The 18,159-nt window shown below is 36.6% G+C and overlaps 1 protein-coding gene across 5 annotated transcripts in view; it reads right to left on the reverse strand.

Moving 5' to 3' along the window:
- Positions 1–2,435: 2,435 nt before the first annotated feature.
- The window catches only part of LOC145661079 (heparan-alpha-glucosaminide N-acetyltransferase-like), a 643,046-nt gene continuing 627,322 nt past the window's right edge, over positions 2,436–18,159 (reverse strand). For 3 of the 5 annotated variants that reach the window (XM_081726530.1, XM_081726522.1, XM_081726528.1), the window contains one exon: positions 2,436–3,688. In XM_081726530.1, the coding sequence (XP_081582656.1) occupies positions 3,510–3,688 (179 nt within the window). In that variant the 3' untranslated portion in view covers positions 2,436–3,509. The remainder of the gene's footprint in view (positions 3,689–18,159) is intronic. The other 2 variants (XM_081726537.1, XM_081726533.1) reach the window with 1 other exon arrangement.

Below are 18,159 nucleotides of genomic sequence, written 5' to 3' on the forward strand. Positions count from 1 at the left end.
ACATGAATGGTGATCACACCGATGCTTATGACTCTTAAGACTTCAAGGTAAATGTGTACAGACATTCTGCCATAACTAACACTGTACTGTTGAAACTAAAGGGGGGTACTTCCACTTCCCGACTACTCTCTGTATGTTAAAGAAAATTTAATCAGCCCCTGGACTACGACATTGGTTTAGTTTTTGTATATTTGATTTAAGATTTATATTACTTTTCTTCTCGTGAGTTTTCACTATGCATACATTTCTTTCGTCGTTTGAATGTAACACTGCGCTGCTTCCTGGTTTTATTTGCTTTCCCAAATAGTCAATGTGCTTTATTTTTATTATTGCATCATAATTAGCTGATGGCATATCACTAATAGTAATACAAGACTTGCATTTAACTCTGCTATTACTACCATTTTCAAGTTGCTTATTTGTACATAGTTTACTAACGTGTAGTGACCGCAAATCCATAATAATTCTTTTCTTCTCTTTGCATGAGTACTTTCGCAAAAGAATTAGGGTTTCAATTATTCATTTTCAATACGAATTTTTGTTGAATATTTTTGTCTTCTGTTAGCCAGAGCGAGGGATTTGTTACTTTCTTTGCTTTCGTCTGTTATGTACCCATTCGCTGATCTCAAGTTAAACTATCTGATTGTTAACGAACTCCTTCAACCAACAAAGTTAACATCTTTGTTTCACAACTCAATATATACTCTATGCAATCTTATTATTAATATTATTAGTGTTAAAATTTTGTTAAGAAACAGCCAGTATAATCAGTATGTTTTAGAAATCTTTCACTTTTCTTTGTAGGAGGTAGATAAAGAAGTATATTTTTCTTCTTTTTAAACATAGAGGTTATATATGTTTTAATAATGTGTGTTCTTTGTATGAAATATATAAAGTGATCAATAATTATGTGTCAAACCTTATTGTATTAACAATTGTCATACTTACTATTGTTTGTAACATTATTGTATTATTCCATGTAATAAGTCTATTCAAAGCTTTTGGGTAACACATCCAACTACACGGACTACGAGGTTCAACCACAGACATGCACGCGCAAAGCAGAACGCTTCTTCCTTAATCACGGTCAGCCCCGCCACCCTCGGCTGAGCTACTATTTGGTTAGGTGTACGGATCAATGTATGATCTTGGTAATCTGAGATGAAGTGTTCAAACTCATGTTTTGGGCTTCTTTGGCACCCTGCGCCCTTTGCTTTATGGTCTATCAAGGTCGTGCTATCTAGGCGGAGTCCGCAATGTCTTAGGTACGACCTAACCGAAAGCTCCCAGTTGAATTCTGGTAAAGCTTGCCGTCTCTCTCTCTCGCTCGCTCTGACCGATTTTCAGTGAGATCTTTATACCTCATTCTCTTGGTTAACCTGGCATTCTGTTTCTGAAAGCTTGGCGTCAGCCTGGGGACATATCATAAACTGCTGGTCGGCTCAGGAAACTGATGGTAGAAGTCTGCTTCCCTCGAAGTTGGCAATTTGCTTCTGTAAGTTTCGCTTCAGCCCGGGTCCACTCCAGAAATAACTGGCCTGCATAGGAAGCTGATGGTCAAAGTTCCGTTGCTCCCCTACTTATATGTGCGTTCGGATAGACTCTAGATTCATTGTCCAGCTAGCCCTAACTCACCGGTAGATCAAATAGACACGCCATTAAACATGAACCTGTACTAGTACTGACCCGTGCTCTCCCAGTCTAGTGAAAAGTTTTGTTTTGTTTGTGATTGAGTTTTGATTGGAGTACATGGGCCCGTAAGTTAAATTTGTTATAGATACTTTCCTAAAAACGTCGCTCAATGCTCGTGGAACACGTATTACGCTGGGGAACAATATTTTTGTTGCATTGATAATAACACCTCGTTTACCCTAAGTTAGGTGTGCTGATTTCAAATATGAACGTTCTTTTTGCCAACCCTAACAATATTCCTCAACCCTTCACAAAACAAACAATGTATGTTGGGAACAGCGGATTGCTGTTTCGTTTCAACCATTTCGTAGTAGCCACACCATCCGCTTCAACAGTGGGTGTGGATACCACAACACTCTGCCCATTATGTTTTTCTTGAACAGCTGAGTTATATTCAAAACTTAATATAACTCTTTTCCTGCGCCACTTCCGCTTACAACCATATTATTTAAAGAAGACACAAACTCCTTCGCCTTGTCTAACTAAATTTGTAACTTAACTGGCAACATGTGTCATTTTTTCTCCTTTTACTGCATTTAGCTTATAATAAGATACTGTATTTCCTCAACCTGTTGAAATTCAGTGTCAAGAAATTCGATATTAGCTTGATTAACAGTACCTGCTGATGGCTGAATTGTAAAGATGATGAAACTGTACAGCACCAGGCACATTCAATTTTCAGTTTCTGTACATGCATGTTAGGTTACACGACGAAAAATTTATAAAAAATTTACAAATTCAGATTCAATTCAAATCAATGAAAATAATTTATTTTTCTTCTAAAGGCACTACATTATATTTATTACCATTATGCTTCTGGAAACTTACAAAGTTAAATATTTCTGAGGAAGCGTACGCAGATGTTACAACCTCAAGATAATATTCAGATCTAACCCGTTTTGGTGGTACGACTTTACGATCTACATTGGCAAAATTTACTTTATGCAAACTAATGCTTACACTTTGCCTATCACTGGAACCCTCCTTAGAGCTAATACCTTCGTACTTTAAATGCTTTTATATATTCTTTGGATTATCTTTTGCTACTTATGCAGTATTGGAATATTGAAATAAACCCCTATCCAGCACTTACTCTCTTACAAAACACGAAATCCTCTTCCGTAAACAAATTCCTAGTAATTTCTTTATTAGCGGTTACATTTCTGTATTCCGAGCATTTCTGAAATAATTTTGTTCTAAATTTCACCTCTATATTATATGTTTCTTTCCAAATTGATTTTTCTGTTTGCTTTTGGTTCTTTTACAAATTTTACATACACATACATTTTATGTACACTAATACGTTGTCTATTTCATGTAACGTGAAAGCTTCAGTTTGGTATTTAAATTTTCTTTCTACAATTATATACTCAGTTCCCTTACGTATTTCTATTAGATATGATTTCACCAGTGGAGAGGCGTTATTGAGCCTTTCTTTCACTATCACTAAATAACGAGGAATGAAAGAGTCTAGCACAATGTTCCATGAAGCCAACAACTCTCATTACCAAACGTGTATGTAGGTACATTTGAAATGAAACAACACACCTATGTGTTATAAAATACATCATTTAAATTATACTAAACTTACAGAAAAGTCGGAATTTCGGGATTTGGCCTCTGCGACCCCTGTGTACTTCCTTTTTGCTAGACGCTTATTCCACTTAGTAATGTTGGCGTTGAAAACAACAAAAGATTCTGATTAAACCCGAAACTTAATATATATAACACTTGAAGGGCAATATGGTGAAAAAAAGAAGAAAATTAGGTAGATATATAACCACTATATTGACACCATACCAACACAGAAACGAAGTTTAAATGGACAAAAAAAGGTTCTTCTTATACAGAATGAGTGCTATAATGATCCACCATGAAGTTCCCACAAGATTCATAAGTAGATATTCTGCATGGGATTCAGATACTGTCGACCATGCCCAAGGGTACATACCATGAGTAAGTTCATGACCTACGTATAAAACTATTGAGTTCATACCTGTCAAGAGAAAAAGACATTCGTATTAGCTTATACTTACTAAATATTCATATAAATTAAGGCTGAGAAGAAAATCATTCACCAGCCAAGCCTACTTTAAATTTGCAGAAAATAGTTACAAAATTTAACTGTATTCTTCATTCTCAATTTCTTCATCACATTATAATTAAAAGAATATTTTACTTTTTATAGTATGATTCGCTACTTGTTCTGAGGTGTCAGATTTAAAACAACAAAAATAATTTATTGATTGAATGATTGAATTTCATTCGGGACGTCAGCAGCAATGATATTTGCTCCCATTACGATAGGGCCAACGACCGACACAAGCTGCAAAATAAAAGTTCATAATAAAATTTATTAAAAAAGTGAAACTCAAGTGTGATATAAAATCAAAGATTTAGGATTTACGTAGATTTCTGGGCTGTCGGCATCTAAAGCCATTTAGCCCGTCACGTTTGAGGGATAACATTACTCGGTGAGTACACAATCCTAAGAAAGGGAAGGAAGAAAGGATTGGGGAAGGAAGGAAGCGGCCTGGGACCTGTAAGTTGGGTACCAGCCCGGCATTTGACTGGTGTGAATAAGAAAAACCCAGGAAAACCTCATTCAGGGTGGCTGGCCCGAGAAGGCGGTTTTACACTTTTTTGACCCAAGTGCGCCCACCGTAATATAAAACCAAATTAAAGGATTAACCAACAAATAAAATACATTACAAGAAAATAACTAAAAATTAGCAAACAAAAGAAACTCTAAAAGTAGAAAGTAATGAATCAAAAATGCCTCAGAGCAAAATAACAATTGGGATCGCACGAACAAATGTGAGAATACTGTCAATGAGATCACATTCTCCCACACACCCTAATTTACATGTTAAGGCAAACGGTCTGACTGTCTCGAACATTCTACTACGGCGTTCTCAAGATTCATTGGAGCGATTGAATCTTCGCAATACGAACGGATAGCGCCACGCTCAGGATAGGAATATGTCAGATGCGAGTGTCCGACATTCAAGCGTGTTAGAATCACTGATACTCGGCGAACGGCACGTGACGTTTGCTAATTACGAAAACCAGGTTTAATTCGGTGGGCCTTGTTTCATTTCGTTTGGTAGTAAGAATTGGAAGGAGCTACTAAGGTCAAGACACGGGATATGCTGCACAAGTACCTCACCCAAAGTAGCGTTCTTGGCTGCTGTGTCGGGACGGTCTATTCCCCGTATGATGGTGTACTCCAACACCCAGCAAAGAACTACGACAAAGTTTTCCTGTTGAATCTGATGTCTTCTCAAATGGCTTCCACTACGGCGTGTTTACTAAATATGTTCTCTAAGGTTATGATATTTTCCAAGAAATTGAAAATGAGTACACGACCTAGCGAAAACTGAAGAGTGTGGCGGAGGCGAAGTCTAATTGCTTTCAGTCAACAGTAAATAACGGACAAAGGCAACTAAGACTAAATATCAGACTAAATTAAGTCCGCATCGAAGGCACAGTCAACATGATATTCATGTTTGTAATCGTCCACAAAACATTAAAATCAAGTGCTCTAGTAATATACCTCGTACACCGTATTGCGAGCGACGCCAACCAAACGTCAAACTTTGATAGAATATATAGCCGTGGTGGAAGAGCAAGAATTTCCAATAAGCAAAGAAACGGCCACTCAAAGTCATTAGCAGTGAGACTCTCATAAGCATAACATATCATGGACATATACCCTGAAGATGTGTTGCATATCGGTCATAAATCTTACCAACACGTAAAACTAGACACAATGGATACTTAGTGTACAACACAAGAAGGCCATGTAATTTATGAGAAGTTTCTCACGACGACATGTTAACAGTAGTGATTTGCTTCTTATTAAAGACTAGGAACATGGCTAGTGTAAAAAGTATCTGCAACTGGCCGAATCCCCTGGTGATGAAGTGTCAAGTTGTTGAGCAGGAGAGAACAAAAAGTGATCACACAACTGTACTATAACTTTACAAATATTTTTTTCTGCTGGAACCGGCCAAATACTTTGCTGGCATTTACTGGTTATAATGGAAGTTGCTGGTCTTGTTTGCTGGGAACTGATGGATGAGCATCTTCTGCTGGTTTTGAGTTAGGAAAACATCCAAAGTATCCTGCTTGTTTCCAGCTTATGTTGCTGCTCTGCTGGAAGATCATCTTCATTATAATATGCTTGCATCTCGCAACATTTGCTGGACACTACAAACTATATATTTAAAATCAATATTTGCTAAACATATCAATTCTACATTTATGCTGGTAATATAAAAATATCGGTGTTGTACGGTATATAAGTCAAATAAAAAGAAATGACAAATCAAAAAAATATTAAAGTTATATAGCTTATGAATGGCCATTTTCTAAAACAAAAATGGGTTTTGAAAAGAAATTTTTGCTGATTTTCCGTTTTCCGAGAAACTTTCTCACGATCGATGACTTCTGTTTTCCGATTTTCTGATTTTCCGTTTTTTTAATTTACGTTAACTTTTCGTATTCTTATTATTTGTCTACGGTTTTCGCAAAAATTCCGTTTTCTGTTGCGTACAAACAAAAGTAGCATAGCTTGCTCGTTTGTAGGATGTGTGCTGGTAAGGGGGAAATATGCTGTTATCCCTACATTTTTACGTGAAAATTTAATGTGTGTATCGGATCAATATTTGCTAAACAGATTGATTGACTTTAACAAATATTCATCCTATATTCACACAGTAAGGAATATTAAAAGGAAACAAAACGGCATTTTTAAAAACTAGTTTCATTAAAGCTTTAATTGTTTTTATGCATGAGAGAGTTTGACACTACTTTATATGACACTATGAAACAAGTTGTAAAGCACAAGATGCGCGCCTAGCGCCAGAGCACAAACAAAATAAGCTGTCTAACTGACGCACACATGGGATCGTTCGTATAAGCTTTTGTGACACTATTATAGGATGTGTTACTTTTGACGCATGCTATACACGAAGGGCTTCAAAAGCAAAAACTACGCCAGAGCACGTCCAATTAATCATTTCAATGCAGTGTTGCACGTTAATGCTATAACCCACACAGCACTGTACATATACGTAAATTCGAGAGAAAGTTTTGCAGATATTTTCTGCTTCTTGTTTTCTTTTAGAGATGGTTTGTGATGAAAATACATACTTTGTTAATATTTGGAACTTGAATGGGATGATAAAGCTTAATAAAATAACGAAGTGGGGTTCAATTTTTCACTGAATACAATTTTCCCCTGAACACAAACCAAACCTGAAACTCTATACCCAAAGAAAACACCATTTGTTGTCTGAAATCTGCTTTTTTCGGTTTCTCACTTTCTCGTATAACTCAAATGCAGTTGCAGCCATCACAACGATCCGAACTGGTTGCTCGAACGCCAAACCCGCCCTGCCAGGGACCACATGCTGAACTTTTACGGAATAGATGCTTTTGCAGGGATTCCAACTTAAATCTTTTACAGCAGAAGACGCGATGGATAGGAACTTTTGCCGAAGCGCCGAATTCGGGAATGCTAGTTCGGGAGCTTTTATCGCAGAAGACACTTACATTAAACACTTTGTGTCTTTTTACGGATTGCTTGGATGCAAAGTTCAGGTTATGTACTAGGGGCACCACTCCCGTAATGGTTCTGTACTTCTGAATCCTTCAAGAGCAAAGGAATAAAATTTTTCTTGGAATGGGTCTAATATTATAAGTGAAGTAAGAAAATACTATTAAAATTAGTTCCATCCTTTTTACGGAACGCTTTATTACAAGCTCTGCTCTTGTTTTTTCGTTTTTTATTAAAATTATTTCCCTTATAATTATTCGAACACTGTGTGAACTGATAAAGAAGTTCCGAACATACTAAAAAAATGTGATCTCAGGAAGAATCTTATAGCATTACCATTGAAACTATACATATATATCTATATCTATATTATATATATATATATATAAGATTTTGTATGCAATTAGAGGGTAGACTTCCAGTAACGTTGCACAGCAGGCAAGCCTCCATTCATTATTAAATCCCTGTATTTGTTTTAAATGTTCATTTATTTACAATAATTTTAAAACGGTCGTTTATTTACAATAAATTTATATAGTATATAAGTCGTTTACTCATCTCAACATGAAGATTACACTCACGGATATCTGGCCTGAACAACACTTCACAGTAACCTTAACAGTAGTTCAAAAATTTGACACCAGCAGTCGCTACTAGTATCGGTGACGGCATACATGATAGAACATGTCGGTATAATGATGCAAGGTGATATAATAGCTGTTTATCCGCTTCTGATATTTCCTTTTATGCCATCATAGGTAAGAGATAAAATAGGAGTTTCCCCTAACTCTCAAGCAAATGTTTTAAGGTGAATCACCACCCGGAAATCAGTACATATTTTAGCTCATTCCCTTAACTATTGCGCAATGAAACGTTACATATTATAAATATTGTACTATAGGATAAAGTTGTTTCAGCTACAACACAAGACACTCATTCATTTTGTTGTCTTCTGATATCGTAAAAGGTAACAAACAAAATAAAATATTTGATTCGTTTTACAATGAGCATACAAGAAGGTACTTGCTGATAGATCTTACTAGAAGTGCTCAATTTTATGAAATGATTATTTGAATGTATAAAAGTACTTTAAATTAACGATCTTATTGCAAAATAGATATATTGTTTGACCGGTTTTCGTTCTATGTTTCACATTTTATTTAAATATTAATTTACATTTAAGGAAATAGATTTTGAGAAAAAACTTGAGCAGAACGCCATAATGCGTTGCTGCCAAATTTGTACGTTTTTTCCTGGATTCCAGCGTTGGAGTTCGAAAAGTGGAACTTAGCTGTGACTTCCGGTAAGGGTCGAAAACTAATTTCTCCAGTAAGTATTCAAACAGAACTCCATGACTACTTCCTTTATTATCTGACAGCAGTAAGGGCTCGACACTACCCAGCAACGCCGCACTATTCAAGCAGCGTTTAGGGTAGCACCGAGAACACCTAGTGATCCACCTTTTATAGAGAATTTTAAACATATAGATTATTTTAAAAGAGATAAAATTTTTATTGAGACCTATTATTATTATTGTATTAGAGTGAGCTAATCCTTGCCGATCCAGAAGTGGAACCTGCAGTAGCACAAGAAAAGAAATCCACCTTTCTAAGGAGAGCCTACCAATTTGCTGATTATTGAGCGGCCAAAGTACCGACGTGACCACGTCATCTTCTTTTTGCATATTTACCAGGGAAAAAGCAGAGATTAGGAGGTGTGTATTTTATATTTCTCATGGTTACTGATTTTTTAAAAAAGAAATAATACATTTTGCAATTTTGCTTTGCGTTTTCAATCAGAATTAGTTCACAGAGAAAGACTTAAAATTTAGTCATTTTTCATAAACTAATTTGATTGCTCTTTGCTTTTTATATTTTATCATTTAACTTAAGCTTGATAATAAGTGATTGGTCTTTCCTTTTACACAATATTTAACTGCTGCCAGAAAAATAACTGATTGATCCTTTTTTTCTTACACAATATTTAACTGTTGCTTGAAAATAAGTGATTGGTCTCTCTTTTTTAGTCATTATTTTAAAGTGAAGCTTGAAAGGAATTGATTAGTCTCTCTCTTTCTTACATTATTATTATTATTATTATTATTAGTCATATATTAAAAGTGAGCTTGATAACTCGAAATAGTTGTTTCTCTTTCGTCTGTTTTAGATGGATTTCTTCTGCCCACAAGAACAGCTCAACCTTGTGGATGAACTCTACCTTCAAGAGCTGGTGCGGGGCATGAACGGTTTCCCGAGAGGTGTTAGCGTTTCGAAACCCGTAATAGAGAAGCAAGGGCTAAGACATTGGGGATCAGACAAGTGTGACGCACTGCTTCGCGCCTTTAGTGTTTTCGAAGGTAAGGAAATATTAATTCTGCAGCACTGTGTATTCGCTGCTGATATTTTAAATCTGCTCGTCCACTGATATTTCCGTACATATGAAACCTATGTTCAGGCTAACAGAAAACATCTATTTATTATCTTGTGGGGAAGGTCAGGTAGACAGAATAAAGGATAAGGAGTTGTCATACTTTTCCGATTTTGGGACGCGGTTTGTTTCGCAACAATGCTTAATTCCATCTGAAAACCCCATAGCCCTGACCCTTCAAGGAAATCACAACTTAAGTCTTAATAATACAAATAAATTAACTAATGAAGAGTTAGCATTTTTAGATAAAGTAGATGGGACTGGCAATCTAAATTCCGTTGAAGAAGAAATGAAGAAATTGGTTGAAAATGAGGACCACTCACGTAAGAGTTCCAGGGACAAAATCCTGTATACAACCCCCTACTCAACATTGTGTACAGATTAATCATGGCTAAGGGAAACAATGTGATCCTCAACCTGGCCTCTCATACGCCCCTGTTCCAACATTGGTTGGATATGGAACCAATAATAGCAACAACAGAAGTGGTTCTAGTAGCATTAGTAGTAGTAGTAATACAAGTCGTAGAAATAGTAATAATAATAATGATGGGCCAAATCAAAGAAATAATAACTTTGAAGTTGTGAGAGAAAGCAGAAAAAGGTTTCGTAAGTTTCATCTTACGTAGCATGAAATTGCCGTGAGACCCGTGGATAATGAGAGAAACATTGATAACCCAGAGGCGTATATGGAATATTTAATTTATTTTGCGAACAAGCCTGTGTATATTCCATGGAGAAAAACTGGCGATTTCTCTGCTAGAACGGTCTTTACCTCAATTGAACGTGGATTAAATTTAAATGAGGAGTTTGTTTTGAGCAACGAAGTACTCTTTCCTTTTCTACTTGCCGACAGCATGTATGGAAGGGAAAAGAACTAATAAAACAATTACTATTAATAAATATTCAATGCACCAGGACTATTTGGAAAAGCGTTTGATACGCATAGAAAATAAGAATATTTATTGCCTTCCGCTTGCGATTGTTTATTAGATAACGAAACACACATCAGGTAGGCGAGGTTTGTATCTTTTAAAATAAAGGGATCAGGATACATGGCTTCTTAAAAGAGAAGTTCTGTGCGAGATGGCAGGAGTTAACGTTCAAAGTAAGGGAGGCTGTGACTTTACAGATGTTGATGCTTTCCAATCTTATTTGAAAGGAGACTTTCAAATTGTAATTTATGAGGAGGATGAAAAATAACCGGGAATAGATAGTTAGTTACCGAGGAGAGCATGCAGAAAATAAGGCCCTTATTTACTATCAGACAGGTGACACTTTTGGCAATTTCGAACCGATTAACAATATTAGAACATTCCTCAATAATAGGAAGTATTCTTATTACTGTTTGAAAGGTTATAATGTTGAGTCTTTTAAACACAAGTGTGAAACTCAGTGTTCTCTTTACGAACACAAGCACGAACGCGAATATACTACTACGAACATTAAATCCAATGCTTGCAATAGAGAGTTTGCTGAGGGTGTATGTTTTGAGAATCATGTTAAGCGTAATACAAAGGGTAGATCTCTTTGTGATAATGTTAAGGTCTGCATTGATTGTGGTGTCTTGACAACAGGCATGGAGAATCTAATCATGTGTGTGGTGAACATTTTTGTTCGACATGTTGCATGCATGTAGATATAAGCCATACATGTTTTGTTCGAAGATAAAACCCTGTTCATACTAATAGGTTTATGTACATTGCCTATGACTTAGACGCTATGTTGAAAGCACCGAATATGCACGGTGAAAGGGAACACGAAGTTGTGCTCGTGTGTTGTAAACACATCTGTCACGCATGTATAAGTAAAGGTATCGATGAGCCTTGTTAAACGTGAGGTGATAATGTTGGAAATTGTTCGTTTTCTTTTAAGACGGTGACTACATTTATTAACCTCATGTTAGTAGAGCGTCCTGTCTTTAGCAAGATAGTAGGCATCCCTCATAATACGTCTTTACGATGGTCTCTTCTGCCTTAGAAATGTAGAGAAGAGCAGCATATCACCCTACTGTAACTTATCCAGTATGAGAAAATTTTTAATATTAACAATGGAAATCGTATTTTTTTCAGATCCTTTTTTCCGTTAGTGTGAAACTATCAAAATTACCCAAAACTTTAGGCCTTAGTGAAAATTTATAGAACGGAGATTTCCTATATTTTTAATACAGAAGAAAATCAAAATTATGTTGGTCCCTATCGCGCACTTGAGTTTACGACCCTGAGTCCCGTTGAACTGAAGAAAAAAGAACAACTGGAGGCCTGGCACAAAGATCGTGCGCTAGGTGGCGCGAAATTTAACCACAAAGAGGAAATGCTCTCTTATTGTGACAATGACGTTAGAATTCTAGCGGAAGCGATCATCAAATTTAGCGTCATTATTGAAGAGAAAACGTATGGTTTACATTGTACGTATGTTTCTTTACTTCATTAACCATTGCAAATCTTGCGATACGTACATGTCGTACTTTGTAGTTACCTGAAAATACCATTCCCGTAATTCCCGCGTTGGGTTTCCATCATAAGGCCAAGTATAGTACTAAAGCTATGCAATGGCTTATGTATATGGAAGAACAATTAGGGATAGAAATCCATAATACTATTAGAGGTGTGGAAAAGTGTATTGGTAGGTACAAGGTTGATGGGTGGTACGACGGACTCAACGCTGCCTTTGACTTCTATGAGTGGTTTTTCCACAGTTGTAAGAGGTGTTTCCCTTTTAATCGTGACGCCATTCTTCATAGCGCTCATAATTCAAACAATACGATGGAAAAAAGATACAAACAAACAGTGCTGCGCCGTAAGTACCTGAAAAGTATAGAACATGAAATGTGGGAATGTTCTTGGGATAACAAGGTTGAAGGATAAAGAAGTACAAAGGTTTATTAAAGAACGTTGTACTAATCTGCCTAATTTCCTTATTCCCGAGAATTGTTACAACGTCGGACGCACTGAAGCGTTTCGTTCTTAGCTTAATTGTACGGGTGATGGCGCGTTAAAATATTTTGATATCAGAAATTTATATACTGTTAATTCACCTAAGATACATAAGGGGCCGCACTTTGCCAGTGTGGAATGTATTCATGGTGTACTGAAATGCACTATAATGCATCCAAGAGACTTATATTTTCCAATCCTGCCGAAACGTTGCGGGAGGCCACTTATTTCTCGGTTCTGTTGTACGTGTATGGAGGAGGAAAACACTAACGACTGTACCCATAGTGACGCTGAGTGTGCTCTCAGAGGAACATATTGCACTCCATGTGATCAACATAATAATGTTTATAATATAGCTAATTTGTATATTAAATTTTTGCTTTTGAATATACGAATATTTAACAATTTAATTAGATTCGATTTTAATTTTTATTGAATTTAATTTACATAATTACGAAGAAGCTGATTTGATAAGGGTATTTTATATGTATATATAGTTGTGTGTTTTATTAATTATGTACGTGACATCAGAACTTCATTTAAATCCATATAACGACTGCATAAATTAATTGAAAGCCAAATAATATCAGGATAAGGGAGTCGAAGGAGTTGAAGCAACGGTAACATTTCAGTTTCATAGAAACAGCGAAGCACAGAAAAAAAAGCTAGAAGAAAGCAGACGTCGATGCTCTCCTTTGTGCGAGGAAGCTTGAACGCTTTTAGTTACGCACTGTTGCTATCTCGCGTTGAAAACAGGAACAGAGATGATCTCAAATATAATATAGGATGAGATAGACAAACATTTGCAGTGCTTTAAATCTCAGGTGGACACTCTGCGCGCTTGTAGACGCAAAGTCGAGGAAGACAATGTCGCTCCGACTCAGGAAATTTTAGCGTGTTCACATGAAAAATTGAATACAATAGAGTGTGAAGATTTCAAACTCCTCCCTTTTATCGCGCCCTACAAAGCTTTAGCGTGGCTTCACCTCTAACGAATTTCAGCTTGGCCAGTGAGCCCGGAAAATTCAAAATTTGAGCAGTGACCCTAGCAGTCGAAGTAGTTTGTCTAGTAATCACGATAGATGTCACTCATAGTCGTAGATGTTTTCAGCTTCTGCTAAGAGTTTGTTTATGATATGTACATATTAACTTTCTGGATATTTTCGACCTATAAATTAATATTAGATCGATAGAATGTTGTAATAAAGAAAATTGGCTTGTATTAATGTAGGTCTGGAGATTGCTGATGGTTCTGCAAGGTTACATGTATGCAGGACACATACGAAAGTTTTTTTTAATCTCCACAGACGATACTGGGAGCAGAAAGGGTGCTCGCCAGATTAATAATCCTTTTTTCTCAGGTTTCAAGGTATGACAGCCCTTGAGAGGCTGCATACAGAGTATTCAAGGTACATAGTTTGTTTATTTTAATCTGCATGCACTGAAAAATATTTTAAATGCCTTCATATTTTTGAAAAATAACTGCGTTCAACAACACAACTCTATTTGTCATACAGCTGGGAGTTTGGTAACCTGTCACCAGGTGGCAGTCAAGGGCAGGAACGACGACGCGAGTGCAGTTGAACGCTTAATTATAATAATGATTGTGTTTTTGTTACAATTTCAACCAGAAATTTAGTGAGTGTGATAAAGTACAGATATCAGTTTGAAGCTTGTTTAATGCTCTTTATGAGGAATAACATCCATTAATGTACTTTACTTCGAGTAAGCAGAGATTCAGCAAATAGCAAGTGAAAGTATATAAACAAGCTGAAAGTAGGTCACGATTCAGCGTGGTTGAGAGGTTGGAATACCCAAACCCCTATTTTTGCAAGTTTTGGAAAGTGGTTCCAACCAGCGCGAGTCTCTCAGAGACAATGAACTTCTCTTTCTGTTAAAAACAAGGAAGTTGGGAGACTCGAGGTCAGTTGTTCTTTAGTTACTGTCGAACGCACGTCGTTCGGGATCAAGTTCGACATCCGAACCATATCAACGTGAGTTACTTTATACTCGTGGTTGAGTTTACATCGGACAATTGCCAGTTCGAAGCCCGAAATACATATTCGGTCTGTGTCGTTATAGTGCAGAAGCTCAATATGAGCTTGTTATAATCATTTGATATAAGAATATTTTACGAGTGACGAGTTCACAAACCTTAGTGTGTCTGTGACATGAATTTCTGAAAGTGAACGTGAACGTTACTTCATATATATAGATAGAATGAAGTTATAGCTGCAATAAGCTAGCTTGACCGTTTCTTCTAATAATATTCAGCCCGTACAAAGACTGAGTCATAGTAGCTTTGTACAGACAATGCTCATCGGAGAACGGTTTCATTACAAGTTGTATATATCGAATATGATAAATATTTTTAGTATAGTGCTACGTATAAATATATTAAAATATTTTGTATGTTTAGTCAGAGCGAGACTTTTTAGTGCTACAAAAGTTTCAAGGCACAACGCTCCAACGAACCGATGAGTGACAGACTGACCTATATGACCAGGGTGTTCACGACCGTCCCCTGCAGACCACAAGAGAGGAGATGAGAAGCGAGGTCCAAAGGGAGAGAACCAGCTTACAGATGTAATCCAGAACTTCAGAAGGTGAGAGCATCATCTGAGCTACGAAGGAGTCCCAGCGCCTGCACAGGAATCTTCCTAACCGGAAGTGGTTGAAGACCCAACGGAAGGAACTGTGATACAACAACGATGAAGACAGCAGTGAAAATATTTTAACGCGTGCACGAATGGTGAACTCAAAGTAAAAAGTAGCCAGATCTGAGCTGTGCAATTTAAAAATCTAATTTTTTTCTCTATTGCGTGTGATACATGTTGTAAAAAAGTACAAGTTTCGGAATTCAAGATTCCCATTAAAAAGGATTCACGCAGCTTATCTGGAGAGTCTCCTTTCATCAACCCTTGTGCAGCTGAAAGGTATGTGTTACCAAAATTTTGCTATATGTTTCTTTTCAGGCCAGATGCCATGATCCAGAGAATCCCATGAATCTGCTACGCATTTTTGTGATTAATTTTCAGGTGTTTTTGTGATTAATTTTCTAACTCAGGTCTCGCGTTAAAACTACGTGGACCCTGAAACTAAGCGTCTCATGATTAAAGTAACGTTTCTAAATTTTTGTTTTTAACATTTTAGCTCTACCGACTGAATCTAAATTCTTTTGCATTAAACTTGTGAGTGAGGCAGGGTCCTTTTAATTAATTTCATTTGTTTTATGTGTGTGATGTTTCCTCCAACATTGTCATTCCATTAATTTATTTAAATATTTCATCCTCGCATCACATACGTTTCATCCCCCATTCACATCCAGAGTTACACTTTGCTCTTCAAAAAGCTTACCAAATACTCGATATACACGAAATATGTGAATTCGAACTCATGGGTCCGGAAGAGAGGAATTCAGGTGGTTTGTTCGGAACTTATGTGAATTCCTTCCTTTAGATCAAGCAGAAAGTCTCTTCATTTCCCGCTTATTGTAAAACAGAAGACAAACAAAGGTACATCGAGGAATATTATGCCCATGAAAGCATACAGTTGAATTATGATAACATTAGGAAGCACCCGGGATTGAGGCAATGTGCACAACTATACCTCAACTCAGTATATGGAAAGCGGAGCCAGCGCACTGATATGTTAAATACTGTAATCGTTAGTGATGAAGCAACGTTTCGTAGGTATTTAAGAACGGCACGGTGTGAAATTCAAAGTGTACTCGCAATTAATGATCATTTAATTATCACATACAGGCATTGAAACTGAAAACGTTCATTTAGAGTTTTCCAATGTGATACTAGCCGCATTTATTACTTCGTGGGCTAGACTTAGACTGTACGAACTATTGACGACTGTAGGACCAGACAGAGCATTCTACTGTGACACCGACAGTATCATGTTCCCTAAAAAGACCTTTGCTACCGCTTGGAAACTATTTGGGTGATCTCAAAGATGAAATTCCAGAAGGTTGGAAGTTAGGCTTTGGGCGTAAAAAACTACCATGCGGCTAATGAATGCCCAAGAGGCTGTTCGGCACATACTCAAAATTAGAAGGATTACACTAAAGGATAGGACCTCAGAAAATTAACTTTGAGAGTTTCTATAAATTAGTTGAGTTGAGTTGACTTTGAGTTTAACGTCCCATTCAGCAGCGAGGCTATATGAGACGTGGACCTACTGATTAACGTGGAATCCGAACCTCATGAGCTCCCGCCGGGAATCGAATCCGGGCCTCCCACGCCAAAGGCGCGTACGCTAACCGCTTAGCCACGGAGGAGCTCTTCTATAAATTAGTGTCTGGACAATTAGAGTCCACAGTAATAGAAAATCCAAATAGTGTCGTCCGTAGATCATGGTTCCGTATCTTTAGCTGTACAGAGAGAAAGACACACCATGAGGTCAACAAAAAACGTAAATGTGTTGACGAACATAACGTGACTGGCGATGAACCTATACGAAAAGGTTCAAATATACCTTATGGTTATAGGCCCACGAACGAGTGAATGTTTTGTAAGAATGTCTCGTTTCGTGCCGTAACACACTTAATTTATTTTTTCTTAATTTATCTCTTATTTATTCTTAATTTATTTTTCTTTTCTAAACCGGTTTGTTTTTCATTTATATTCTCCTTTCCCGTGGAAAGTCGATGTTAATTATATATTGGACTGGCTTATGTGAAACCTCGAGAGCTTTAAAAAATTTCAAGCTTTAATATTCTTGCATCCCACAGATATTTTTATAAACCGTTTGGTTTTTCTTTTATATTCTTTCTCATCTTTTACAGACCACTTCCAATGGAATTCGGTGTTAAATGTGTGTATGTGTGTACATAAAGCAAATGCATTCATTTGAGTAGAAGATGTTTCAACAGCTCTCTACTAATTTAATCGCCGGTCCGTCAAGGGCTGGAAAACTTGTTTTGCAAATCGAGTACTTAATGAGTGTGGTCAAATGTTTAGTATAAAATTTAATGATATTGTATGGTGTTATGGCAAAGTAATATCAAAGTTAGATGCACATGCAAAAATACGTTTTCTAGAGGGAATACCCGGTATGGATGATTTTCGAATAAAAGAAAATTCATTATTAATACTTGATGATTTTATATCAGAAACCAATGGTGATGTTGATAATTTATTTACAAAGTATGCACATCATAAAAAGTTGACTGTAATATTTATTATTCTAAAATTATTTCCAAAAGGAAAACATTCACCTGATACTAGTTTAAATGCACATTATATTATAATCTTTAGAAATCCACGTGATAAATTAAAAATACAATATTTAGCTATGCTAATGATGCCCCGTTATAGTAAGGAAATTGTGAATGTGTTCGAAGAAGTAACACGTGAGCCTCACACTTATTTATTATTTAACTTGACAGAAAACAAACGATGGATTGCGAATAAGTACAAATATTTTTCCTAATGAAATCATGCATGCGTACCATAAGTGAAAACAGTAGAAACAATTCGAGTCGTCTCATTGTGTGGTAAACTAGCCTTCTCGTGGGAGATTTCAACAACTCAC

The sequence above is a fragment of the Thermobia domestica genome, chromosome 1 (genome assembly GCF_964235325.1).
Source record: "Thermobia domestica chromosome 1, izTheDome1.hap1.1, whole genome shotgun sequence".
Classification (NCBI taxonomy): Eukaryota; Metazoa; Arthropoda; class Insecta; order Zygentoma; family Lepismatidae; genus Thermobia; species Thermobia domestica.